At 43.2% G+C, this 24,261-nt stretch overlaps 2 protein-coding genes across 4 annotated transcripts; one reads left to right on the forward strand and one right to left on the reverse strand.

The window, feature by feature from the left end:
* Window positions 1-123: 123 nt before the first annotated feature.
* hsf1 (heat shock transcription factor 1) lies at window positions 124-7,247 on the forward strand. 3 transcript variants are annotated; one of them, XM_018686653.2, is made up of 15 exons: window positions 124-557; window positions 885-993; window positions 1,108-1,244; window positions 2,228-2,352; window positions 2,766-2,841; window positions 3,327-3,388; window positions 3,723-3,801; window positions 3,891-4,009; window positions 4,087-4,271; window positions 4,388-4,526; window positions 4,749-4,820; window positions 5,264-5,369; window positions 5,449-5,502; window positions 5,689-5,746; window positions 5,865-7,247. In XM_018686653.2, exons 1-15 carry the CDS (start codon window positions 432-434, stop codon window positions 5,933-5,935), a joined length of 1,518 nt encoding a protein of 505 aa, XP_018542169.1. In that variant the 5' UTR covers window positions 124-431; the 3' UTR covers window positions 5,936-7,247. The 3 variants fall into 3 exon arrangements, with proteins under 3 accessions (XP_018542169.1, XP_018542167.1, XP_018542168.1); XM_018686651.2 differs by having other exon boundaries at window positions 5,896-7,247; XM_018686652.2 differs by lacking the exon at window positions 4,749-4,820 and having other exon boundaries at window positions 5,896-7,247.
* si:ch211-80h18.1 (uncharacterized protein LOC555593 homolog) lies at window positions 7,123-22,193 on the reverse strand. The gene is made up of 27 exons (XM_051069274.1): window positions 22,148-22,193; window positions 21,941-22,012; window positions 19,810-19,845; window positions 19,356-19,406; window positions 18,181-18,237; window positions 17,161-17,400; window positions 16,849-16,893; window positions 16,551-16,580; window positions 16,285-16,344; window positions 15,968-16,015; window positions 15,051-15,095; window positions 12,456-12,500; window positions 11,695-11,727; window positions 11,133-11,204; window positions 10,878-10,997; window positions 10,713-10,766; window positions 10,364-10,390; window positions 10,159-10,197; window positions 9,992-10,039; window positions 9,300-9,341; window positions 9,170-9,202; window positions 9,021-9,074; window positions 8,877-8,942; window positions 8,742-8,777; window positions 8,597-8,632; window positions 8,015-8,059; window positions 7,123-7,731 (listed from the first exon to the last, which is right to left on the reverse strand). Exons 1-27 carry the CDS (start codon window positions 22,191-22,193, stop codon window positions 7,697-7,699), a joined length of 1,515 nt encoding a protein of 504 aa, XP_050925231.1. The 3' UTR covers window positions 7,123-7,696.
* Between the last annotated feature and the right edge of the window lie 2,068 nt (window positions 22,194-24,261).

A 24,261-nucleotide genomic window follows, 5' to 3' on the forward strand; every position in this document is an offset into this window, starting at 1 on the left:
GTTCGTTCAGTCTGTTGCTTCATAACAAACATAAGCACATTCTTCTTTCTGTCAAACTTCTTTTTCATCACAGGTGATCCGGATTACGGCTTACGTCACAACGCGACCAAACGTTCACGTTACGTTTCCCTTAACGTCATCAGGTGGCGACAGACTGCTCGCTACGCAGTTGTTAGTGTGATGGGGTATGTTGTAATTTTCCACCGCGGAGTTTTCATTTAAACAAACTTTGACAGACTCTCTGTAGACCCACAGAGTCCAGTACCAGGACCGACCCCTCTGAAACCCGGATCAGACCTCAGTCACGCTCCGCGGCTTGTTCGATAGTTTGAGAGGCGCGCGGGGCTAACAGCATGCTAACAGTTAGCATCGTTAGCTCAGATTAGCTGCAGTGTTTCAGATTAAAAATCCGGTGTGGTTTGATTTCTCTGATGGAGTATCCCGGAGGAGGTGGAGGGGGGGTGGTGCTCAGCGGAGGGAACGTCCCGGCCTTTCTCACAAAACTGTGGACCCTGGTGGAGGACCCAGACACCGACCCGCTCATTTGCTGGAGCCCGGTAATCACACAAGGAGCTAACGGCTAACAGTTAGCAGGCTAAGAACAAGGACCATTTAACTGTGATCAGACAGACGGGTAAACTGTTAGCCTCTGTTAGCAGAGGTAACATGCTAACAGTAGATCAGAGATAAAAACATTATCAAAACAGAGTCAGTTTAACCTTCGCAGGTGTCAGTCACCTGCCTCTCTGTGTCAGTTTAACACAGCGGTTCTAAGCTTCTGTAGCTGTAGTCTGAACTGGATCAGGCTGGTCCGGATCCAGGTCCGGATCCAGGTCCAGGTCCTGTCAGGTGGTCTTGATGTGGTTTTATTGTCGATGTTTCAGAGTGGAGCCAGCTTCCATGTGTTCGATCAGGGTCGGTTCTCGAAGGAAGTTCTACCAAAATTCTTCAAACACAACAACATGGCCAGTTTCATCAGACAGCTCAACATGTGTGAGTATCAGCAGCCTGACGGACTGATCCCAGACCAGCTTTTATCTTTAGATGTAGTTAAACTCTGTGCTTCATCTGTTAAATGAGTTGTTTTGTGAATGGACTTCTGTACAGATGGTTTCCGTAAGGTGGTGCACATCGAGCAGGGAGGTTTGGTGAAACCAGAGAGAGATGACACAGAGTTCCAACATCCATTCTTCATCAGAGGACAGGAACACCTGCTGGAGAACATCAAACGTAAAGTCACCAATGTATGTACCTGCACACACACCTGCTCACACATCTGCATATTAGGGGTGTAATGATATATTGATACATCGAGTCAATGATCAGCGATACAATAGCATCGATCCAAAATGAAAATATGGATCAGATAGAGGCAGCGTGGTTTCATCAGTAACACAGGCTGCTGTGAGAACTCTGACCTACCTACAACCGCTCACTTTCACCATCTCCATACCGACTCCCAGCTGATCCCTGGTCAGCTGGAAACATGTTTACTAATCTGGAATAACAGTTCTTCACCTGAACAGAGTTTCTTTACTGACAAACACTAACGTAACGCATAACATCACAGTCCGTCACAGTATAATCATTTGTAGGATGCGCCTTTAATTTGTAATTTCCCGGCACGTCTTCCTCCGCCTGAGCGCACACACACCGTTAAACAAAGTGAAAGTGACTGGAAAACAGTCAGTGAAGATATTTTCTCTGCTCTGGAGAATTAATCAGAGGTCTGGAAACATGGAGGATTCACATGCTGTTTCAGCTTCAAGAGAAAATACTCAGGTTTACACAATATCCTGTTGTAATGTTTCAAACAGGAAGTTAATGTTGTTTCAGTTTTCTGTTACAGAATGTGAAACAGTTAAAGCTCAGTTTATCAGAATGTGTCACTTTACAGTGAACAGGATTTATCTGTTTTAATAAAAGAAGTTTTTATTTAAATGTCTGGTTGAAGCTCAGGAATAAAAATGTCCGATAATATTTTAGTTGCGTCTGTGATTCGATATAAAAAGAAGTGATTAAATCAGCTGATTAAGTCCTCTCCAATCGATCACTCCTGAATCCAGACAAATCTTAGAGTTTGGTATATCATTAAACATTGAATTGTTGAACCGATAGAATCATATCAATCATAATCATATCATGATGAAACTTGTGATTTACACGCCTGAGCACATTCTGTCCTGGTCTCCATGGTTATGGTCTCTCTGCACTGTAATTGGTTCAGGTGTCGTCGGTGCGTCAGGAAGAAGTGAAGATCTCTGCAGTCGAAGTAAACAAAATCCTGAATGATGTCCAGCTGATGAAGGGAAAACAGGAAACCATTGACTCCAGGATCATTGCCATGAAACAGTAAGACCAGAACCTCAACACCATAGACTAGAACCAGACCAAGACCAGGTCAGGGATCTCGTCTGTAAAACTTTAGGATCCAGACCTGAAGTTTACATGTTCTCAAAGCTGAAACACTTTAAACACCATGAAACAGTAACACCAGAACCTGACCCCCTCAGTCCAGGACTCAGCAGGTCTGCTCAGGACTAATCCTGGATCTGCTCAGGTCCACAGTCCAGTCCCTCATTTTAAATCCATTGTGGTTTTCAGAACTGTGTCGCTGTCCAAACACCTGTTGACCTGACTGTACACACTCACTGATCACTTTATTAGGTGTTCCTAATAAACTCATCAGAGTCAGAGAGGTGTTCCTAATAAACTGATCAGAGAGGTGTTCCTAATAGTGATCACTTTTTGTTTCTGTGTTTCAGTGAGAATGAGGCTCTGTGGAGGGAGGTCGCCAGTCTGAGACAGAAACATGCTCAGCAGCAGAAAGTCGTCAATAAGGTACTACTGCTACTACTACCACTACTCCTGTACATCTGTGTACTGATACTACAGTACTGATGCAGTAGAATACAGTAGAAAAAGTGCTCCACTGAATTTGATGTTTTAATCTGAGTCAGAAAACAGGAAAGAAACCGATTCAATGTTTCATCAAACAGCAGCTGCGCAAGTACTGAAGTACTATGAACACACAGTAATACTACAGTAGTAGTACTGTGACAGTACTAGCTGGAGAAATGACCCTCGAATAAATGTGGTCACAGCGCCCTCATGTGGACAGTGACTGTCATGTACTGTTCATTTGATGCTTGTTCAATACAGTGTTAACGAGTGAAACAAACACACAGACCTCATCACAGTGATGTCAGGAGAGGATCAGATCTGTTAGCATTCAGTTAGTACAATGCTAATGGAGCTATGTCACCATGTTAGCATGTTAGCTTAGCCGCTGCTTCAGCTAACTGTGACTCTCTTTCTCTCTGCAGCTGATCCAGTTTCTGGTGTCTCTCGTCCAAACCAACAGGATTCTGGGAGTTAAGAGGAAGATGCAAGTTTACTACTAATACAACAAATACCACTGAAAATACTACAACAAATACTACAGAAAATACTACACAGTTCACAGCTGTAGTTACACACACACACAGACACCCTGAGGTTTCTTCAAGTGATTTGAATAAACTTTATCAATCAGCTGTCATTATAACAGACCGTTCTTTAAACCAGAAGTCTGCAGCTGTAAGAGGAGCTTTACTTTGAAATGTAGAAAAAAATCCAGAACAGTGCTTTTATTTTGAAACATCACTTCCGTCCTCAGATGTAAAATCAGTGGAATGAGCCTTTAAGTATTTTATCTAAGGTGAACGTATCTGTCTCTGCAGTCCGCTGATGCTGAATGACTCCAGCTCCGCCCACTCCCTACCTAAATACAGTCGGCAGTTTTCATTGGAGCACATGCAGGTAACCTGAGCTCAACTGTCCACATCACATGATCCAGGATCCAGTTGGCTGGTTCTGGTTCATGAAGGATCTTGTTGCTTCCTCCTCAGGCCGCAGCCAATCTCTTCTCAACAGACTCTCCAATAACCTCTGGACCAATCATCTCTGACATCACAGAGGTGACCACGCCCACTGCAGAAGATGTGGCCAGTGATTGGACGGACGCAGGGTGAGGACCATGTGCTCTCCCGTAATCAGTAACTGATTGGTCCATCTGCAGTCACTAAAGTTGGTCTTTACCTGCAGAGAGAGCGAATCAGTGAATGTCAAAGAGGAGCCGTCCAGTCCTGAGGTGGAGGTGTGTCCTGTTCTGGAGGGTGGGGCTACACCTGTAGACACGCCCCTCTCTCCCACCACCTTCATCAATTCAATCCTACAGGACAACGAAACGCAGCCAACTCCCAACACCTCCACTGCCAACCCTCCACCAGGTAAACACCTCCACCAGGTACAGCTCACCTGGTTGGTTCCCTGTGTAGTATTACATGTGGAGGTTGGTAGTTTGATTCTTGGTCAGTACTGATCTGTGTCTCTGTCTCTTTTATAGCCATTGTTGTGAGGAGCCTTGCCTCCACTGGGCCCCTCCCCCCTGTCCCAACCAGCCAATCACCTGCCTCCCTTCCCACCCCAAACTCCAGCACCACCACAGCTCAGCAGAGATGTCAAACCGTTGCTTGTATCGACAGGTAAGTCTGATACACCTTTTTACATCAGTCAGAGTGGCTGCAGATGCCACTGCTGTCTGCTATTAACTTCAGCTAACGCCCTAACACCTGTCTGACCCCATGCTGTCCGTGTGTCCTTGAACCAGGTGTTGTCTCTGATTCGTTCTCTTGATGTTTCACCTGTACTGTAGGTTTTCGTTTTGAAGGACAGGTGTGTCATTAAAACCCCTGTGCTTCCCTCAGACCCCGCCCCCCTCCCTCTGCAGGTGGACTCTCACCTGAAGTTCGACGCTTCCTATCAACACAAGCTGAGAAGTGAATTATTAACTCTATAATTAATTCATATTTGAAATATCAGTTTGAAGTGTACCTGGTGATGTTCTGTATTTTCCTTCTTGTCATCACAAGCAGACTAAGGGAACAGTTTAGTGTTTATCCAGAGCCTGATCACATCTGTCTGAACAACACTGGTTTTATAGACTGGGCCTTTGTCTCAGAGCGGGGTTGGACGTGGTTCACCTGCGTACAAGTCAAGGTTATAAACGAACCAATGAGCTGAGAGCTGAGAGCCACAGACAGGAAGTCAGACCGTTCAGAGACGGACTGACAGACTCTTGGTTTGTTGACAAGAAGAAGGAAACAGAAAAACTCTGGACTGATGAAGTTACGTCACATCATGTCTGTTTGTCTCTCTTCTGTCTGTCTGTCTGTCTCTCTCTCTCTCTCTCTCTCTCCTCATGTCTGTCTTTCTCTCTCAGGTCAGAGCTGTCAGACCATGTGGACAGTATGGACAACAGTCTAGAAAACCTGCAGAACATCCTGAACACTCAGACCTTCGCCTTTGACACCTCCCCGCTGTTCGAGGTCAGTCTGAAAGATAGCAGCATCATATGAACACATGAACAGTAGATGAATGTGTTAATGTGTGTGTGTTCATGTTCAGTTTTTCAGTTCTTCCTCGACCTCTGGAGACTTTGACCTCGACAGTTTGGATGTTGTGAGTTCAACTACACAGACTCTTATTGTCACAATAAAAGCACTGATTCAGTCACCATATAAACAGATAGTGGAGTGCACATAGTGAGTACGGAGGTACACACAGATATAGACAGGTGTGTGTTTCTCACAGACACCCGTTGATGATGTCACAGTGTCTAACTGTAATGTCACTGTTTCCTCTTAGCTGCTATCTGATGAAACTCCTAAAGGAAGTGATGAAAGCAGCAACACCAACAACACAGGTAATACACATACACAAACACACACACACACACACACACACACACACACACAAACACACACACACACACACACACACACACACACAGCTGCCTTCCTGTGTTTCCTGTGCCTGTCCAGGTGACTGTGTGCCACTCTCTGATTGGTCCAGGGAAGCAGCTGGTGCAGTACACACCTGTCCTGGTGTCTGAACCGGCCAGCCCAGGGGAGGGCGGGGCTGACCTGCCGTCCCTGCTGGAGCTGGAGGCAGAGCCTTTCTTTGCCCCGGACACGCCCACTGATGACCCGGATGCTGCCCTGCTGAGCCACGCCCACCTGGACTCTGACCTCTGACATCATCAGGACTTATCAGTAACCATAGCAACAGGACAGTCTGAGTGCTGACTCAGCAGCAGCAATAGACAATGATGAAATCAATTGATCAGCTGTAGATCAATCAGTATGTCAAAGGTCACGTTTTTAGTATGCAGATGTTATTGATCAATATTAACCCTTTATATATCTGTGTCCTCTTCTTCTTCTCCATTATTTTAGCTTTTGGTTCTTCTTCACTGCTTTAATTAAAACATTTGTTTGATACTCACTGCAGAAAAACTCAGAGAACCGGGGTCATGTCTGTAACTGTTGGTCCGATCAGAAACAGCTCAGTGTAGATGTCACAGGACACCTGGACAGGTGAGGCAGGATCATGTGACCCAGGTGTTCTCTGTGTTGTGCATGTTGCAGTCCGAGTTTCTGGTTTGTCTTTGTTTTCATGTGTAAAATAGATTTAATGAAGAGAATCTGAATATTTTTGTTACCATGGAGACAGCAGATAGAGATGCATCAATCTGATTGGTCGGATCGGTGTGAGCTCTAATTGATCAGATCAGGTATCAGCCATGACGTGTGATTGATCCACATTAAACAGTTTCTCTGTTACGTTAATGCTCAGTTTTATTGGTCGAAGACGTCCTGTTTTTATTTCCCTCAATCATACCTGTAGATCATCACAACCAGCAGGAGGCGCTCAACTCATCTGGTCAGACAGGTGACTGGTCTCAGGTCTCTGGTCTCAGATCAGGTCTCTGGTCAGGTCAGGTCTCTGGTAAGGTCTCTGGTCTCAGGTCAGGTTTATTTTTACAGTGTAAAACGTTCTGGTCCAGATGTTTGTTTATATTATGGGATGTTTAATCTATAAAATATTGATATTGACTCGAAAAATCCTGAATGAGTTACATCCTTTACAGACACTGTTACCTACAACCTGAGACTCACCTGGCGCTTTTTTATTATGTATCAACAATACAGTTACTCCTGACTTCCTGCTAGACGTTTATCAGCTACCCTTCAGAGTAAAAGCCTCTGTCATTAATATATTTACATTTGTTTGATCATGTTTTTAATTAACCCCCCCCCCCCCCCCCGCGCCTCATGGGAGTGGAGGATTGTGGGAAACAAAGACAGGGTCAAAGGTCAGATAAATATTCTGACTTCAGTTCAATAAAATGTTTGAAAAATGTACATCACTGTGGAAATGTTTATTTACTGTGCTGATGTCATCAGATCAATATCTTTGATGAACTTTGGAAAGAAAACAAATTCTCTGGTTGATGTTCAAAATAGACAAAACCATTTATTGTAGAAGTTTAAAACCACATTTTACATCCTGACAGTGAAGATGATGTCACATCCTGTATGATGTCACATCCTGTATGATGTCATCAAGTCAAAACAGAATCACAGTCGAGTTTCGGTTGAAACTCTTTTATTTTCTGTCAGTGATTCTAAAACAAAACAATTGTCTATAAACAAACTCCACGTTTTAAATATTTAAAAAACCAATGAGCCGCGGTGGCTCAGGGGGCGGAGCCTACAGCTAGTGGGAGGGGTCATAGTTCCTGGGCCATGCTGATTGGTCGGTACACTGGAATCTGTAGCGCAGGAATCGAACTTGCGGCTTCATGTGGAAGTCAGCAGGTATCCTCCAGTTCCACATTTTCTGCACCTGACCGAAAAAATGATTTTAGTTTCTGTTGTTTTAAACGATTGACCTGATCAGTATTGATCTGTCGGGCTGTGAGTTCGCAGTCCAACCACAGAGAGAAACAATCTATTACTAATAATCAATGGATCAGTTTCCAGTAACTGGAGCAGGATCAGGACCGGCAGGGTTCACCAGAGAACCGAACATCGGCTCAGTCCAGAACCAGAGACTGACTGAAAGGGGATCAGGTTTAGAGGTTCAGAGTTCGTACAGAGATCAGAGATCAGAGTGTGATGTTACAAACCTTCAGGACCCTGACCAGATGGGTTGTACTGTTCAGTGACTGAACCTGCAGAGAACAAGCAGAACCAAGAGAAGACAAAGAACTGGGCTTCAGCACCTGATCTCAGGTAAGACACATCACCACCCAGACCTGAACCACCCAGACCTGCACCACCCAGACCTGAATCACTCAGACCTGAACCACCTAGACCCGAATCACACAGAACTACACCATCCAGACCTGAACCACCCACAACCAGTTATCAACACCCAGATCTTTTAACAAAAACAGCACTGACTGAAACAAGTCTGACTGAAAACTGGTTTGACCTGACACTGGAGACTGTGGTTCAATTCTGGACTGTTTTTGGACTGGTTTGTAGACTGGTTTCAAACTTGTTTGTAGAGTGATTTTAAACCAGTTTCAGACTGGTTTGTAGACCAGTTTTGAATTGGTTTGTAGACTGGTTTTAAACTGGTTTATAGACTTGTGTTCAGACTGGTTTGTAGACTGGTTTTAAACTGGTTTGTAGACTTGTGTTCTTCAGACTGGTTTGCAGACTGGTTTCAGACTGTTATCTCATTGAACATCTGTAAAACTTACCAGCCACCTGTGTGTGATCTGTCACAGCTGGATGACCTGAAACAAACACACACAGCATATTCACACACATAAACACATTTCTACAGTAGAAGAAGAACTGAGCATCATATACTCTTCTTCTTCTGTGTAAATAAAAGTGACTTACTGGAGTCAGGTGGACTTCCTGTTGGATCTGCTGAAACTACAAGCACACAGCAACATGTTTAACGTGTCTGACCTTTGACCTTTAACCTGTCCGCAAAATTACTCACTGTTGGCCATGTGGGAGAGTGAGGCTTACCTGTGTCTGTACCTGTGGAGTCTGTTGCCATGGTAATCAGGTCTGTATGGGAGTAAACTCCTGAAACTGCAAAAAAAAAAAAAAATCTTATAACAGATGTGTGTCAGACAGGTGTGTGTCAGACAGGTAAACAGACAGGTGTACCTGAGTGCGTGAAGCCATCTAAAGACTCTGTGTGGAGGATGATGGGGGATGACTCTGGAACGCATGATCATGTGACAGTAAGTGAGTTGTTACAGATAAATGACTGACTCTTAATTTTGACAGGTGGTTGTCATAGCAACAGGTCTTACCTGTGACATCATGTCCCAGTCCAAGACCCGAAGCTGGAACCAATCAGAGCAAGGAGAGAGTCAGGTTTCTGTCAGTGATCAATGCTATCGATCAATGTGCTGATTTATTGACCTGATCAGTTCCTCCCACCTGTGAGGTCCATGTGACTGGTCACAGACTCTGCTCCACCTACTGACGTCATCATCAGGTGACAATAATAATAATAACATTAATAACAATCACTAGTTAAGTCATCAGTAGAATGGTGCAGGACTGAGTCTTAAAACCCAGATGTACGTGAACTTTTCATCACTTCCTGTTCCTCTGTCCCAAAGTTTGAAGCTTTTACGTGTCTTAAAAAAGGCGGTTGCTAACGAGTGTCTAAATGAGACTACAGAGGTTGTCAGGGATGTTAACATGAAAACCCATCTACTCACCAGTCCACCTTTACAGCCTCGTTGTGTTTCTACTCACGCTCTTTCAAACTCTCACTAACTTTCTAAGAAGAAAGGCTTTTGTAGAAGAGCTCAGAGCTAAATGAAATGACCAGTTGGAAGCTTAGTGGTGGAGACGTTGACGTCATGTGACCGTGGTGTAGTTGGTTTATAGCCTAACATTAGCTTTTTACTTCTGGAGATTGGATTTAGGCTTCAAACATTAGAACAGTGGTGTTCATCTGTGAAGATTATCTGATCAACTAAACCTGGAAGGATTTAAGTTCTTCCGGGCTGACGCACCAAAATATTTTATCTCTGCACCACTCTGCCGTTGAATCCATTAAGCAATGATGTCATCACAGCAAACTGTAGCTGATCAAGTTTATTAAAATGATCAGACTGTACCTGTGAGATCAGTGCGGAGGTCACTGAAGGAAACTGATCGATCAGTCACTGCAGAGAAAAGAGAAGAAACTACAGACAGATCTGACCTGAGACTAGCTGGTTACAGAGTCTGTGTTTACATTCAGTCAGAGGCAAATTGAAACGGTAAAGAAGAAAAAGAAGTTTACCTCCGTTTGCTTCCGTCAGCAGAGTCTGTCGACCATTTCCTGAAAAACATAAAGTGGGAACTTTTCTGTGGTTCTTCAAAGAAAGAACAACGAACATATTAAACCAATGTGATGCCTGGGAACATCACAACATACAACAACATACATACATACAATCCAACTCCAAAGAATATTTGCTTCCCAAAGGAAAAGAACAAACTCTTACCATTGGTATCAGGTGAATCAGCTCCATCTGTGAGAAATAAAACATCAGGATGAGGAGATGTGATGGAGGCAGGTGGTGGTGGTGGGGTTAATACCAATTAGTCATAGTCTGAATGTCTCAGTCTGTCTGAGTGTTGTTGTTGACCACGTTTATAGCCACAGTTTACCATCTTTTAACGGCTCCATGTCACAAAGCTAAAGTTGGGTTATTCCTTAATCTGTTCTCACGTGGATGTTGTCTTCAGTCCCCATAAGGTTAATCCTTCAGTTTTAAGGTTAGGCTGGTCATAGTTTAGGTTAAGTTTAATGTCCAGGAAATGATTGTAAGTCAATGTGATGAGTGAGTTTACCTGTCTGTTCTCTGTGAGTTTCACTGTGTGATGATGATGATGAAGATGCTGCAGCTGACACAGAAAAACAGACAGAAAACAACCAAGTATCAGAATAAAAGTCTCTCTGGATTTTCAGAGTAAAAGTCTGTGGTTTTTCAGAGTAAAAGTCTTTTGTATGTTAACCTTCCTGGGCTCCAGAGTGGGAGGAGCCTGAGACAGAATTGGGCGGTGATTGGTCAGAGCTCAGAGAGATGTGGTCGAGTCCTGATTGGTCGATGCTGATGTCAGACTGATGAACATGATCTTCAACAGGACGACAACAGAACAGGTGAGTTTTACAGAAACAGGTGAGTTTTACAGAAACAAACTAAATTTAAGCAACATTTGGACAAAATCTGATCCCTGATGACCTGACACCTGTGGGGGTGGGGTCAGTACCTGCAGGTGAGTCCAGGCTGGAGCCACTGTTCTGATCTGCAGACGGAGCTGCTGTCACACCTGAACTGATCACTGATACACAAACAAAAACAATCAATCAGTTCATACAGCTGATCAGTCATACAGCGGATTCTTTAAAAACTGAGCAAAAGAGAAGCAGAAGAGGAGAAAGTGTTTAAGCCTTTCTCAGTTCAGAGTACATTCAGACTCTCATGTTTGGAAGTACAGCTGAAATCAGCAGCTTGGATAAGGTACAGATGATCACACCTCAACACACCTGTACCTGGCTGGACTGTGACCAAATAATCTCAACTCAAAGTTCCACTAACAGACTGTTCCTGGGGATAATGGAACAGTGAGTGTTGTAAAAGATGCACCTGATGTCTGATCTATAATTTATATCAAACATGTTCTAATTATGTTTTCAGCTTCAGACAAACTGGTTGGTGTGCAGTGCATTCTGGGACATGTAGCTCCCCCTGATAGAACAGGGTCTGGACTTTGAACTGGAACTAAAACAGAGAAGAACACAGACTGAGAATGACCTGAAAAGAAATCACACCTGAGTCCAGCTGAGTGGGTGGAGTCATGTGACCTGTCAGCATAAACAACAAAATCAAAAAACAACCTCCTTTTAGATCACCTGATCACACCTTTTTATTCTTACCACAGATGGATATCAAAGATACACAAAGACATAAAGAACATAAATGTATGAATTCTACATGAACTGCTCAGGCTTAGGATCTGACCTCCGACCAGAACCATCTGATCAGAACCACCTGACCGGTGCTGGAATGTGTGAAAGTGGTCATCTGCTGCAGGTGTTTCTGTCTGTGAAGCCCATTGGTACACTGGGTGGAGATGTGGACTCTGTGTAGCACCTGGATTGAACTGACATGGTGAGTGTGTTGCTGCATAAAGTTTGCAACAAACACAATGAATGATTTCTGATTGATTTTATTCAGATCTGATGTCTGTTGTAGTGAAGGCTATGGATCTCAATTTCCTTGAAAAACCTGTTACTGTTCACGTCTGTTAGTGTTTACACCTGTTACTGTTTTGTTGTATAATTCAGGAGATCATATCAATCATCTTGACTTTTTTCTTTTTTAAATCAGAAAACCACAGACACAATGAGTATCCAGCATGCAGTGTGTTTGACCAATCAGGTGTAGACAGGCTAATGGTGATATCTGATTGGAGGACAGAGCTGTCAGTCATCTTTACCCGATCCTGATCCTGAGTCCCTCCTGGCTGACAGTATGTAACTACACTGAATTAAATGTATTTAAACAACATGCCAATGATCAGAGATCAGACCTGGGATACTGATGTGAACATCTGGACTGAATGAATCACTTCCACCTGGAAACACACACATTAAACTACAGGTCAGACACATGTTAAACTATAGGGCAGACACATGTTGTTACAGTTGTGTTCCTGACTCAGAGGAGGTCTCTTGTAACACTAAAAGTGTTGAGATTCGTTTTGCTTGAATTTGAGAGATTAATATTTTTCAGTTTAACATTGTTTCCAATTAAATGTTAAAACACTATTCACATTATTTACAGTAAACTTGACAGATGCTTTTATTTTGAAATTGTCTCTAGCTGATATGACTGTGAGACGTTCAGTGTTGTTGTTTTCTAACTTTCTCTTTGTCCATCATTTGAGGTTTTCAGCACAGAAAGACACCATGTGGGCCCACCACTTGCGGGGATGGGCACTGGGGTCAGGTGCCTTTCAAGCTGGGTGGCGGGCAAGGTTGTGGATCCAGGCATACTGAGGCCCGGGCATTAAAGACTAACTCTGGGGACGTGGAATGTCACCTCACTGGTCAGGAAGGATCCTGAGTTGGTGCGGGAGGTGGAGCGGTACCAACTGGATATAGTAGGGCTGAACTCTCTCCTTTTTCTGAGTTGCTCAAGGTGAGAGGCGCCAGGTGGTGTGGGGATATTCACAAGCCCCCAGTTTTGCCCAGGGAATGAGAGGGTCGCCTCTATGCGACTGCGGGTCACTAAGGGGAGGACTTTGGCTGTTGTGTGTGCATATGTACCAAACAGTAGCTCAGAGTACCCAGGCCTTCTTGGAGTTCTTGGACGGTGTCCTGGAAGTGGTCCTGGCTGGGGACTCTAGTTTTACTGGGGGACTTCAGTGTACACGTGGGCAACAATGGAGAAACCTGGAGGAGCGTGATTGGGAGGAACGGCCTCCCTTATCTAAACCCAAGTGGTGCATTGTTATTGGACTTCTGTGCTAGTCATGGATTGGCCATAACAAACACCATGTTGCATGGAGGGCAGGGACAGTACCAGTGGAGTGGCAGACCAGTGGTGGTCCCCATTTTTTAAAAAGAGGCACTAGAGGGTGTGCTCCAATTATAGGGGCATAACAGTATTCAGCCTTCCTAGGAAAGTTTATGTCAGGGTGCTGGAAAGGAGGCTCTGACCAACTGTCGAACCACAGATTCAGGAGGAACGATGCAGATTTAATCCTGGCCGTGGAATAGTGGACCAGTGCTCGAGTGCTGAGGGGGTCATGGGAGTATGACCACCCAGTCTACATATGTTTTGTGGACTTGGAGAAGGCCTATGACCGTGTCCCCTGAGGGACCTTGTGAGGGGTACTGAGAGAGTATGGGTTACTGGAGGCAAGCCATCAGATCCTTATACAACCAAAGTGAGAGGTGTGTCTGCATCTTTGGCACAAAGTCAAACATGTTTTCAGTGGGTGTTGGACTCCACCAAGGGTGCCCCTTGTCTCTGATCCTGTTTGTGATATTCATGGACATAATCTCATGGTGCAGCCGAGGTGAGGAGTGTGTCCGGTTTGGGAACCTCAGGACTGTGTCACTGCTTTTTGCAGATGATGTGGTTCTGTTGACTTCATCAGACCGAGACCTCCAGCATGCATTGGGACAGTTTGAGTGCAAAGCGATCAGGATGAGAGTCAGCATCTCCAAGTCTGAAGCCATGGTTCTTTGCCAGAAATGGTGGGTGGGGGGAGTTGCTGCCTCAAGTGAGGGAATTCAAGTACCTTAGGGTTTTGTTCATGAGTGAGGATGCAGAGGGGCGGGAGATTGACAGGCAATTTGGTGCAGCATCAGTAGTAATGCAGACCTTGTAACGGACTGTTGTGGTGAAGAGAAAGCCAAGCCAGAAAGCAAAGCTCTTGATTTAGCAGTCGATCTACATTCTAACCCTCACCTATAGTCATGAACTTTGAATAGTGACCGAAAGGACAAGATCATGGATACAAGCAGCTGAAATGAGTTTCCTCTGCAGGGTGGCGGGGCTCAGCCCTAGAGATAGGGTGAGGAGCTGCTCCTTTGCATCAAAAGGAGTCAGCTGAGGTGGTTGCATCTGTGGTCGCCCTCGTGGCATCTGATCAGGATCCTCCTGGGTGGCTCCTTTTGGAGGTTTTTCAGGCATGTCCTACTGGGAGGAGACCTTAGGGTAGGCCCAGAACTCGCTGGAGGGATTATATATATCTCAACTAGCCTGGGAATGCCTTGGGATCACTAGGAGGAGCAGGAAAATGTTGCTGGGGAGAAGGCCAACTGGAATACCCTGCTTAGCCTGCTGCCACCACGACTCAATCCCGGAAAAGGGGAAGAAGATGGATGGATGGACCACAGAAAGTTGTGGACAACCATGTGTTGATGTTTTACAGTGTAGACCTGTGACATCATCAGCCTGTCTGGTACACCTGAGCCATCAGCTCACACACCTGGTGTTAATCTGGTGTTTGCTGACTGCTGCTGGTGATGACTTGAAAGGAAGATTTAGTTTTCAAACTGTAGACATTCAACTTTTCCCTATAAACATGAGTGAATCTCTCTGGGACAGGAGGGAAATGCTGAAACACCTGAGGATCACCTAACTAATTAAAACTGTCATCAGCTAAACTTACCCATCAGGCTGAGCAGGAAGTCGTGACTGGAGGGGTCGATGATTCCTGATGGAGGAGAGAAAGAAGCAGATAGATTACTGATTTACAGTAAAGTTGAAAACAGATCCAAACACAGAAGCAACTTTGTGTTTTCAGTGACTGATGTGGAGTCTGTCCTGGTCCTCGATCAGTGAACCAGCTGTTGCAAGGATCCTGGAGGGGTGTCTCCAGCAGGAAGTCAGACAGGTTCTCAGTGGGTTTTGATCCTGTCACAGATTCAGTCTGAAGGTGCAGTCAAGGTGTGGAGAGTGTTGGTATGGAGACCTCAGTACTGTATCTCAGACTGGGCCGGTTTACAGCTGGGTTAGGGTTAGGCAGGATCAGAGTCAGCCCCTCCCAGTCTGAGGTCCTGGTACTCTACTGGAAACCGGTGGATTGCTCCCTTCAGGTTAGGAAGGAGTCACTGCCCCGAGTGAGGGAATATCTCAGGATCTGGTTCCGCAGTGATGGTCAGATGGAAGTGAGATCAAAAGGTGGATTGATGCATAGTCAGCTGTGATCTGGACTCTGTAGACCTGGTTCTGATGAGGATGTGGACTCATCAGTGGATCTTACTTCCAGTCCTCAGCTGAGGTCCTGGTCTCTGGATAGTGGCTGAGGAAATTATCCCAGATCTGTTCAAGGTCATATTTAGTCCTGTGGTTATCTTTCTGCTGAAGGATCCAGCAGATTCGTATTTTAAATACTAAGATCTTGGACTCAGAGACCCAAGAGGAGGAGAACCATCTGTGGAGGTCCAGTATCTGATCAGGACCTTCAATATGTTTGACCAGGACTTTTCTGTACACTGTTGTTAATGTTATGGAAATAACCAATAATCAATAATCAGATCTGATGAAGGAGAAATGATGGCAGACAGACCTCACCTGGACACTCACCTGTATAATCCAGGTGAGAAACTCCGCCCCCAAATGAACCCAACACACCTGAGAGAGAAAGACAGGTAAACAGAGACAGACAGGTGAACAGAGACAGGTAAACAGAGACAGACAGGTAAACAGACAGACAGGTCAACAGAGACAGGTAAACAGAGATGGGTCAACAGAGATAGGTAAACAGAGGGACAAACAACAGGTCTCTTGAATCATGTGACTGTGCTGAACTTCATTTACTACATTTTAAAAACATTTCTATTCAGTTTACAGCCTGTCTCACCTGTCAGTCTCTCTCTGTAAACCCACCCCCTGCAGCTCACCTGACTGACTGTCAGCTCCGCCCGCTCCCCCTCCTCCATTCAGCAGCTTCTGTCCGTTACCTGAAGCACACCTCACAATAATCAGTCATCAACTCTGTTGATTTTCATGTCAAATATTTACAAATGTTTTCTGGAGTTCTGCTGATTCACATCAAATTTTCCTTTTTCCTTCAGGTCTTCAGTCTTTTCTTTAGTGTCTGTGTGTGTGTCTGTGTGTGTAGTGTATCAGTAGGTTATTGATCAGCATGTAGTTTATAGATTTTTACCGTTGGACTCTAAGTCAACTCCGTCAGAACCTGCAGACACAAACGTTTAATGTCTGAGAAACTTCATTCATTTCTTTGTGTATTTGTTGACTGATAAGTTTTTCATCATTCAGTCAACTTTATGTTTTCATAGAAACAAACTCATCAGTGAAAAGTTTCATCAAAGACATGGCACCACCTGTGAGCACACATGTCTACACCTGTTCCACCTGCTGAGGAAGGCCACTGGATGTGGTTGAACGTTACTGAATTACAAATACTTCAGCGTCATAGGTGAAAAACACAGGAGCTGTTTTACCGTTGGTTTCTGAAGCTGCTGATGAAGCTGCTGAATGATCCGCTCCTGAAAACACAAACACCCACAACTTCCCACTGATTCACTCTGTAACCTGTATTATGCTATGCTATGCTATGTTCTGTTACACTGACATACAATACATTATGTTTTGTTATATTCTGTTATGTTAATGTACAACACATTATAATATGTCACATTATGTTACTGAAGGTTACATCAACTTACAGTATGTGACAATGTGGCATGTTATGTTTCCTTACTTGAAGTTTTGTTACGTTATTAAAGCTTATATTTAGACAGCTTGTTGTTTACCTGCTGCTTGAGTCTGAACAGCAGAGACACCAGAGAGTTCTACTGCTGGTTGTGGAGAATCTGCAGAACCTGAGGAACCTGTGGAACCTGCAGAACCTGTGGAACCTGAAGAACCTGCAGAACCTGCAGAAACTGTGGAACCTGCAGAACCCGAAGAACCTGCAGAATCTGGAGAACCTTTAGAATCTGTGGAACCTGGAGAACCTATAGAATCTGTAGACCCCGCAGAACCTGCAGAACCTGGAAGGAGAACAGAATGTTTCTCCAGTTCGCATGAAACAAACTGGAACAGGTCTGACATTAAGAACCAGGAACAAAATACTGTAAAGTACTGTAGTACTGAGAAGTATGACACAGTAAAGTACTGTGGTACTGAGAAGTAAACTAGATTCTGGTCATGTTTCCACCTCAGCTATTTTTTTTATTAAGTTATTATATTATGATGATTGATTAGTTGTAAAATATTGATTGATGATTATTTGTTGATCAGTTAGAACTCTGTCGCCGGGTGGAACTGAAGTTGTGGGGCAGTTCCGGTCGGACCTGTGATGCAGAGCACGGAACCTGATCAAGTAAGAGGAGACACCTGTTGGCGGGAGGTGTGATCTCTGTGTCCGTCCTGAGGAGCCGGAGCTCCGCATGTAGCGCGGTGATCTCACCGCTGAGGGAGGTGAAGGAGCCGCGGTTTGATTCTTGGACAGGAGCGGGACCGCGGAGGTTCTCACCATGTGGGGGTGAGTTACCTGGCGTGATGTCATATTATGTCATTCTCGGCGGGCTTCACGGAAATGAAAAGTGTTTGGGGTGAGGGTCGGGTGGGGTGGGGGTGTTTGGGGTTGATTATGTTTGCAGCCTTGGTGCGGTTTGTTTGCTAGTTTGTTTTCTCTGAGGGAGGAGGGAAAGAGAGAGCCTGTTGCTGTCGTTTGTTTCTGATCTTTTTAAAAAAAAAAAAACAACAAAAAAAAAAACTTTATTTAGATTTAAACCTCCGTTATCAGAACTCTTCTTCTGCCCATTTACCTGCAGAGCTTCCTGCTGTTCCGTCATTTCTTCCTCCTGCTGACTGACCGCTGGAAACTGAAAATGAACAGAAACATTTATTTACATATTGGAGTGGATTCATTTGAGTGAAAGATGAAACTTATTTTGTAGACTTTTATTTTGTAACAGTTTATCTCATTAGAATGACTTAATTTAAATTGTTATTCTAATCATTATTTACAGAGTACAGTGGTCTATGTGATCAGCTGCAGGAGCCACAGCTGAGCTCCACCCTCATTCTGTCTGGACCAGAAAGTGTAAAGTTCGGCACTACTCAGACACTAGATGGCGCTTTTGTTGCTAAATACTGAAATATGGTAAAATTATTTTTCTGATCTAGTCTTAGACTGTAGGTGGGATCTGCATGAAACTCATATCACCTGTGTCCTCTTACAATGATGATTTAGAGTTTTGATACCACAAAAAATGCTAAAGTTATTAAGGAAAAACTCTACACAGGAAGTGATGTTGTATCTCTAATAGGGACAGGCATTTTAATTATTTTTTTAAAGTCAAGTGATCATCATGATTTCAGTCATGTTTTTTTACAGTGGACAGATGCACTAACTTTACCTCCTCAGCTCTGTTCATCAACAACACACCTCAGTCTGGTTCTCAGCAGAGTCTGATCTGAGAGTCTGAAGCTCAGAACCCGAACTCTTCACAGGTGGAACATACACAGTGAAGTGAGAGCTGTTCCTGCATCAGCTGTTATTTCTACTTTCTCTGCTTCAGATTCTTTTTCAGAGCTGCATCTGCTCATTGTCTGAAATCATTTCAGTCACTGAAGCTGTTTGTTAATGGTTCTTGTCGTTTGCTGTCACATGAGCATTTAGGTTCAAGAAACCAGTAAGCTCTGGCTGTCAGCTGCAGATTCAAACCTTTTCATCGACTACTCTCTAAATGTTTCTTCTGAGAAGTCACTGTCACTTTGATTAACGTTAGAACTCTGATCTTAAACCAGATGAAGGAAAGACCATTAACCTGGGCTAGTTATTATTCTTATTGTTAGTGTTGCTGCAGCCTCATGTGGATCAGACTGGATCAGCTTAATCCTGGTCTGAAAACCAGCCAGTTAATCTGGATTAAACCTGAGACCAAACAGGAACAAACAAACTGTTCAGGAGGGAAAAACCCGATCAAGATTGACTCACCTGAACCTCCGGCTGCTGACGCCGTGGTGGTCTGCTGCACGCCAAGAATTCCTGTTAGAGGGGAAGGACGTGGGGAGAGGAGGATGGGGGGGAGGACAGGGGGGAGAACAGGTATCAGGTGTTCAGGATGAATAAAGCTTTTGTTTCCATCAGCTGAAGGAAACTGAACAGAGTTGATTAAAAACAGATTGATGAGTCAGTGTTGTCAACGTCTGATGAAGACAAAGTCAAACCAAACATTTATCTGAAGCTTTTCTTTGTTTTTGATCTGAAAATAAAAATTGATTCTTGTCATTAAAATCCCTGAACTGTTTGAATGTTTTCATCAGATGTTGGTGACACTGATCCTCAGACCTACCACCTCACAGTCATCAACAGTCTCAACTTCTTGTGTCTTTGTGTTTATGCAGGTTTATGTTGTAAAGTTAAAGGTCAGTGTGTTTTATCCTCTCACCCTCAATCTTATCCTGACTCTTGGAGTCATCATCATCTGGAAAGAAAAAACATCCAACATTTATTTCGCTAATTAATATGTTTTAACAACATTTTAATATTTCTGTCTCCAATTTAAACTGAACAGATTTCCTTCGTCAGCGAGTGTTTGTCATCAGAGTGTTGTCTCTGTATTTTCTGTCCTGCAGTGACGTTTAATATTTACAAGTGTTTATCTCTTATTATCATGGTTCATTGTTTTCTGATCTGTTCTTTTTGTTTTCTTCAGATTTCAGACACTGACGACTTCTTTCCTCCAACACCAAACCTTCATGGTCAGTGACATTACTATAAAGCAGCATCTGCTCATTGCAGCTCTGCCCCACAAAACTAACACACACTAACTACAGATCTGGTAAAGGTTTATTTTTCTCTCTCTTTCCCTCTTTCTTCTGATGCCATCCATTATCACCATCACACATGAGGACACTTATTTTGATTTGGTCACTGTCTGCTTTGTTCTGTTGTTGCTCATGTTGTTGTGTTTGTGCACAACCTTTTAACGTGTTCATAAATAGAAACATTTAATATTATATGCAAATGTCAAATTTCTGTAAGATGCATTTTTCTAAAACAAAAGAGTTCCATCAGATGAAAGCTGCCTAAGCTAAAGTTAAATTTACTTGATGGATTTTTCACTCAGCTGTAAAAGATTATAGAAGATTATAATGAAAGGACATGTTGGTAATTCACCTCATTATTCCACATAGCTGAATGAGGCAAGAGCTGCATTCAGAAACGACAGAAACGACACATGACCTCCCGACCAGAAAACGACTTCCTGACCAGAAAACAACACACGACTGAACAGCAGCGTTGTCAGATACAAACATCAACAAATACTGAGCTGGCAGACAGACCAGCTGAGCTCAAATTATAGTTCACAGATTTTCTTTACAAGCGGTTTGAACAGCTCTAACTCCTGAGGCCTTTCTCAGATGATTTTTTTTTTTTTTTTTTTTACCAAGTACAGACTCAGACTTACAATCTGGACTTGGTTCAGGTTTGGACTTGGGAGTCCAGACTCCTGAGAACTGGAGGACTCTTTACAGTTAGAACGGCAGCATTCATTCAGACATCAACAGCTGAGCTGGATCATACTTTAACACACCTGTACCTGACTGTGCTGAGACTAACCCTGACTTTAACCCTGGTCCTAACTCTAAGGTCCACTAACGACTTCTTTGTTAGAAAAAACAACCTCAGTGTTAGATGCAAAAATAAAAAAATAAAAAAAAAACCAAACAAAAAATAAAAATAAAATGGCATTTATCAGAGAAGTGCTGCTATTAATCTTCATTTATGTACATTTAATAATTTTTATTGAATGTGGAGATATCTGTACAGATAAGGACTAAAGTTCAGAAGCAGCTCTGCTCTTATAGTTTTCAAGATGTAACTGATGATGTTCCACAAGAACATGACAACAGGAGAACGCAGACTGAGAATGTCCAGTAAAGTCTTGATAAATGTCCCATCATTTTGGATTAGAAAATCTCCCTTTATTAATTAATTATCCAAACTGTCAGTCACTAATCACAATGGTTTCAGAGTGATGAATATGATTGTATCAGTAGAAAGTAATTGCTGCTTCAGTTCTGTTCAGCTCTGCTCTGGTGTGAGTCTGATTTCTCTGATAAGATTCATAATGCACACAATGACCACTAGAGGTCACTGTCAGCTGCTTCTTCACTGACTAAGCAGAAAGTTCATTTCTCAGAGAAACATCAGAAATATTAAATAATGCTCATGTCAGTTTCTCTGAGTCTGAGGTGACTCATGACTCAAGCGAGGTGTTTTTACAAAAAAAGTAATTTTCTGTTGATCGATTAATCAGCTGATCATCTCAGCTCAGCAAACAACTGATGTTGTGAGGACAGATTGTGCAGCTCATCACTCAGTTTGTGTTTTCAGATCAATTCTTCTAACCAGTTGATCAGTAAACCACTTTGGTTCATTTGAAAACAAGTTTCCATAGAATCAATTTTATTTGAATAGAAACATTCAGATTTTATACTTCACAAGTTTATAGAAACTACCAGGAAGTAGCCTTTTCAAAATAAAAGCAGGTTTTTCGCATACAGGTTTCCTACCCTCCTCCTCCTCAGACAGCTCCCCCTCCCCTTCCTCTGTGGCCTCCACCTCTATCTCCTCCCGCTCCTTCTCTGGAAAGTATAACAAATAAGATAAAATAAAATAAGAAATGTAAAGTATATACATATATAGATACTACACACACACACACACACACACACAGAGACAGTATATGTAGCATAGATTACACATATTTGTATTTTTACCTTCCACAGGAGCTGTAGAAACAGTGGTTGCCAGAAAGACGACCATCGACACTATCAACAGGTTTCTGTTTTGACAAAGCAGATTATTCCCATCATCAGTACTGATTCATACTGATTCCTACTGACCAACACTGATCAATACTGAATATCAGAGCACAGTCTCTTGTACACTATAGAGATATTACTTATCAATAACTGTCAATAAAAATTAATTCTAATCAGCACAAGTAAGTCATCATGAATGACACCCACCATCAATCAATACAGTGAAATAACAGTCAATAAGAATCAATATTGATCAATACCAGTCAGTACAGATCAGCAGCAGTCAACAGTGAACAATCAATAAGAAGTGATTCAAGTGTACCGCAGTATTACCACAACAGTATTACAGTACTTACAGAATATTATTGATTACTAAACTGAGGTTAAAGTCAGTGATGATTAAAATCAGAAAGTCAGAAAAATTCATTTTCAACAGAGTATAACCTGCAGCAGTAATGATAATATAGTAGCAATAACTGTGGTAACAGCAATATAAGGAGTATAATTAGTAGTAGTACTCACGGTGGCAGCATGCTGCTGTCTCAGAGTTTCCCTGCTGAACTAAAGAGAAGCAGCTGAAGAGCTGCAGCTCCTCCTTCCAACGCCCGTATTTATACACACTGAGGGAGGGGAGGGGCTGCTCATACCACTACTCAAAATACTACAAATATTACTGCTAACACTACTGTGAATGCCACTACTTCTACTGCATCTACCGCTACACCCAAAACTAAAGAAGTTGTACTCCTAACTACTACTTCTGTTGTGTCTGTCACTTGTATCCATCATGCAGCCTCTGTAGCAGGTGTATCCCAATCCCAGCATGCAGTGGGGGAGGGCCATCCTCACCTGGGCAGGTGACCTGTCTGAAGCTGCAGTGAGACCAGATGGTACCACGCCACCCCCAGGTCATTCAGGACAAATCAATTCCTGTCCTGACTTGACCCACCTCATTGGATTCAACTGATTCAACTTTGTTCAGCCAATCAGAGAGTGGGGGCGGGGCTGACCTCGCAGAGAGGTAATACAGATTATTTACCTTCGTAGTTTGTAACAGGTGAAATAATCCAAACAGCAACAGAGCTGTGATTGGCTGCGGCAGGTTCAGGTTCTATAATGGGACTGCTGTTGTTAGCCTGTTAGGTGCACAGTTCCTTCAGTTACTCTGAGAGCTTTGGTTCTATGTTAACTGGCAGGAAGAAAAACAGACCAATCAGATCTTTGTAGGCGTAAGTAAGAATGGTGATGTCATTGTCGTCCTTTAGGTCGTAGTCACAGAAATAAAATTTCTTACATCACATTTCCTTAATGGTAACAAATGTTGACTGCTGCTAACGACCTGTGTCATCATCACAGCATCATGTGACACACTCACCTGTTTACACCTGCAGGTTCTTACCTGGTGATGTGATACTGACACACACATTAAAGACACTCACACCAAAAACACACACACCCTGTTTCAAAGCAGCTGTGTATTTGTTAACTCTGCACTGTGTAAAATAAATAGCTAGAATAGTTAGCAGAGGCCGCAGGCGACCACATCTGGATTTATTAAACCAGACATCATCTACTGGACTACTGACATCATCTGCTGGACTACTGACATCACTACTGGACTACTGACATCACTACTGGACTACTGACATCACTACTGGACTACCGACATCATCTAATGGACTACTGATATCATCTATTCAATTTCAATTTAATTCAATTCAATTTTTATTTATATAGCGCCATATCACTACAAAAGTCATCTCAAGGGACTTTTCATATAGAGCAGGTCTAGGTCATACTCTTTAAAATAGGTATTTACAGAGAGAGACCCAACAAATCCACCATGAGCAGCACTAGGCGACAGTGGCAAGGAAAAACTTCCTTTTAAGAGGCAGAAACCTCAAGCAGAACCGGACTCAGGGTGGGCAGCCATCTGCCTCGACCGGTTGAGTTAAGAAGGAGAGAGAGAGGGGAGAGGATAGCGAGAGAAGAGCATAGCATAACACAGGTTCCATATAAAACGTAAGGTGATGCAAATAATACAGCAGTAGTAATGATAGTAGTGATAA

Source organism: Lates calcarifer, linkage group LG3 (genome assembly GCF_001640805.2).
Source record: "Lates calcarifer isolate ASB-BC8 linkage group LG3, TLL_Latcal_v3, whole genome shotgun sequence".
Lineage (NCBI taxonomy): Eukaryota > Metazoa > Chordata > Actinopteri > Centropomidae > Lates > Lates calcarifer.

Bases quoted from the DNA above. Each gene is read 5' to 3' on its own strand.
- hsf1 (XM_018686651.2), top strand. From the start codon at position 432: ATGGAGTATCCCGGAGGAGGTGGAGGGGGGGTGGTGCTCAGCGGAGGG. The intron at 558-884 runs GTAATCACACAA...TCGATGTTTCAG, and splicing joins CGCTCATTTGCTGGAGCCCG to AGTGGAGCCAGCTTCCATGT. The intron at 4,527-4,748 runs GTAAGTCTGATA...TGCTTCCCTCAG, and splicing joins ACCGTTGCTTGTATCGACAG to ACCCCGCCCCCCTCCCTCTG.
- si:ch211-80h18.1 (XM_051069274.1), bottom strand. From the start codon at position 22,193: ATGGTCGTCTTTCTGGCAACCACTGTTTCTACAGCTCCTGTGGAAG. The intron at 16,345-16,550 runs GTAAAAATCTAT...GGTGTGCTTCAG, and splicing joins AGTTGACTTAGAGTCCAACG to GTAACGGACAGAAGCTGCTG. The intron at 9,342-9,991 runs GTACAGTCTGAT...TGATGACGTCAG, and splicing joins CCTCCGCACTGATCTCACAG to TAGGTGGAGCAGAGTCTGTG.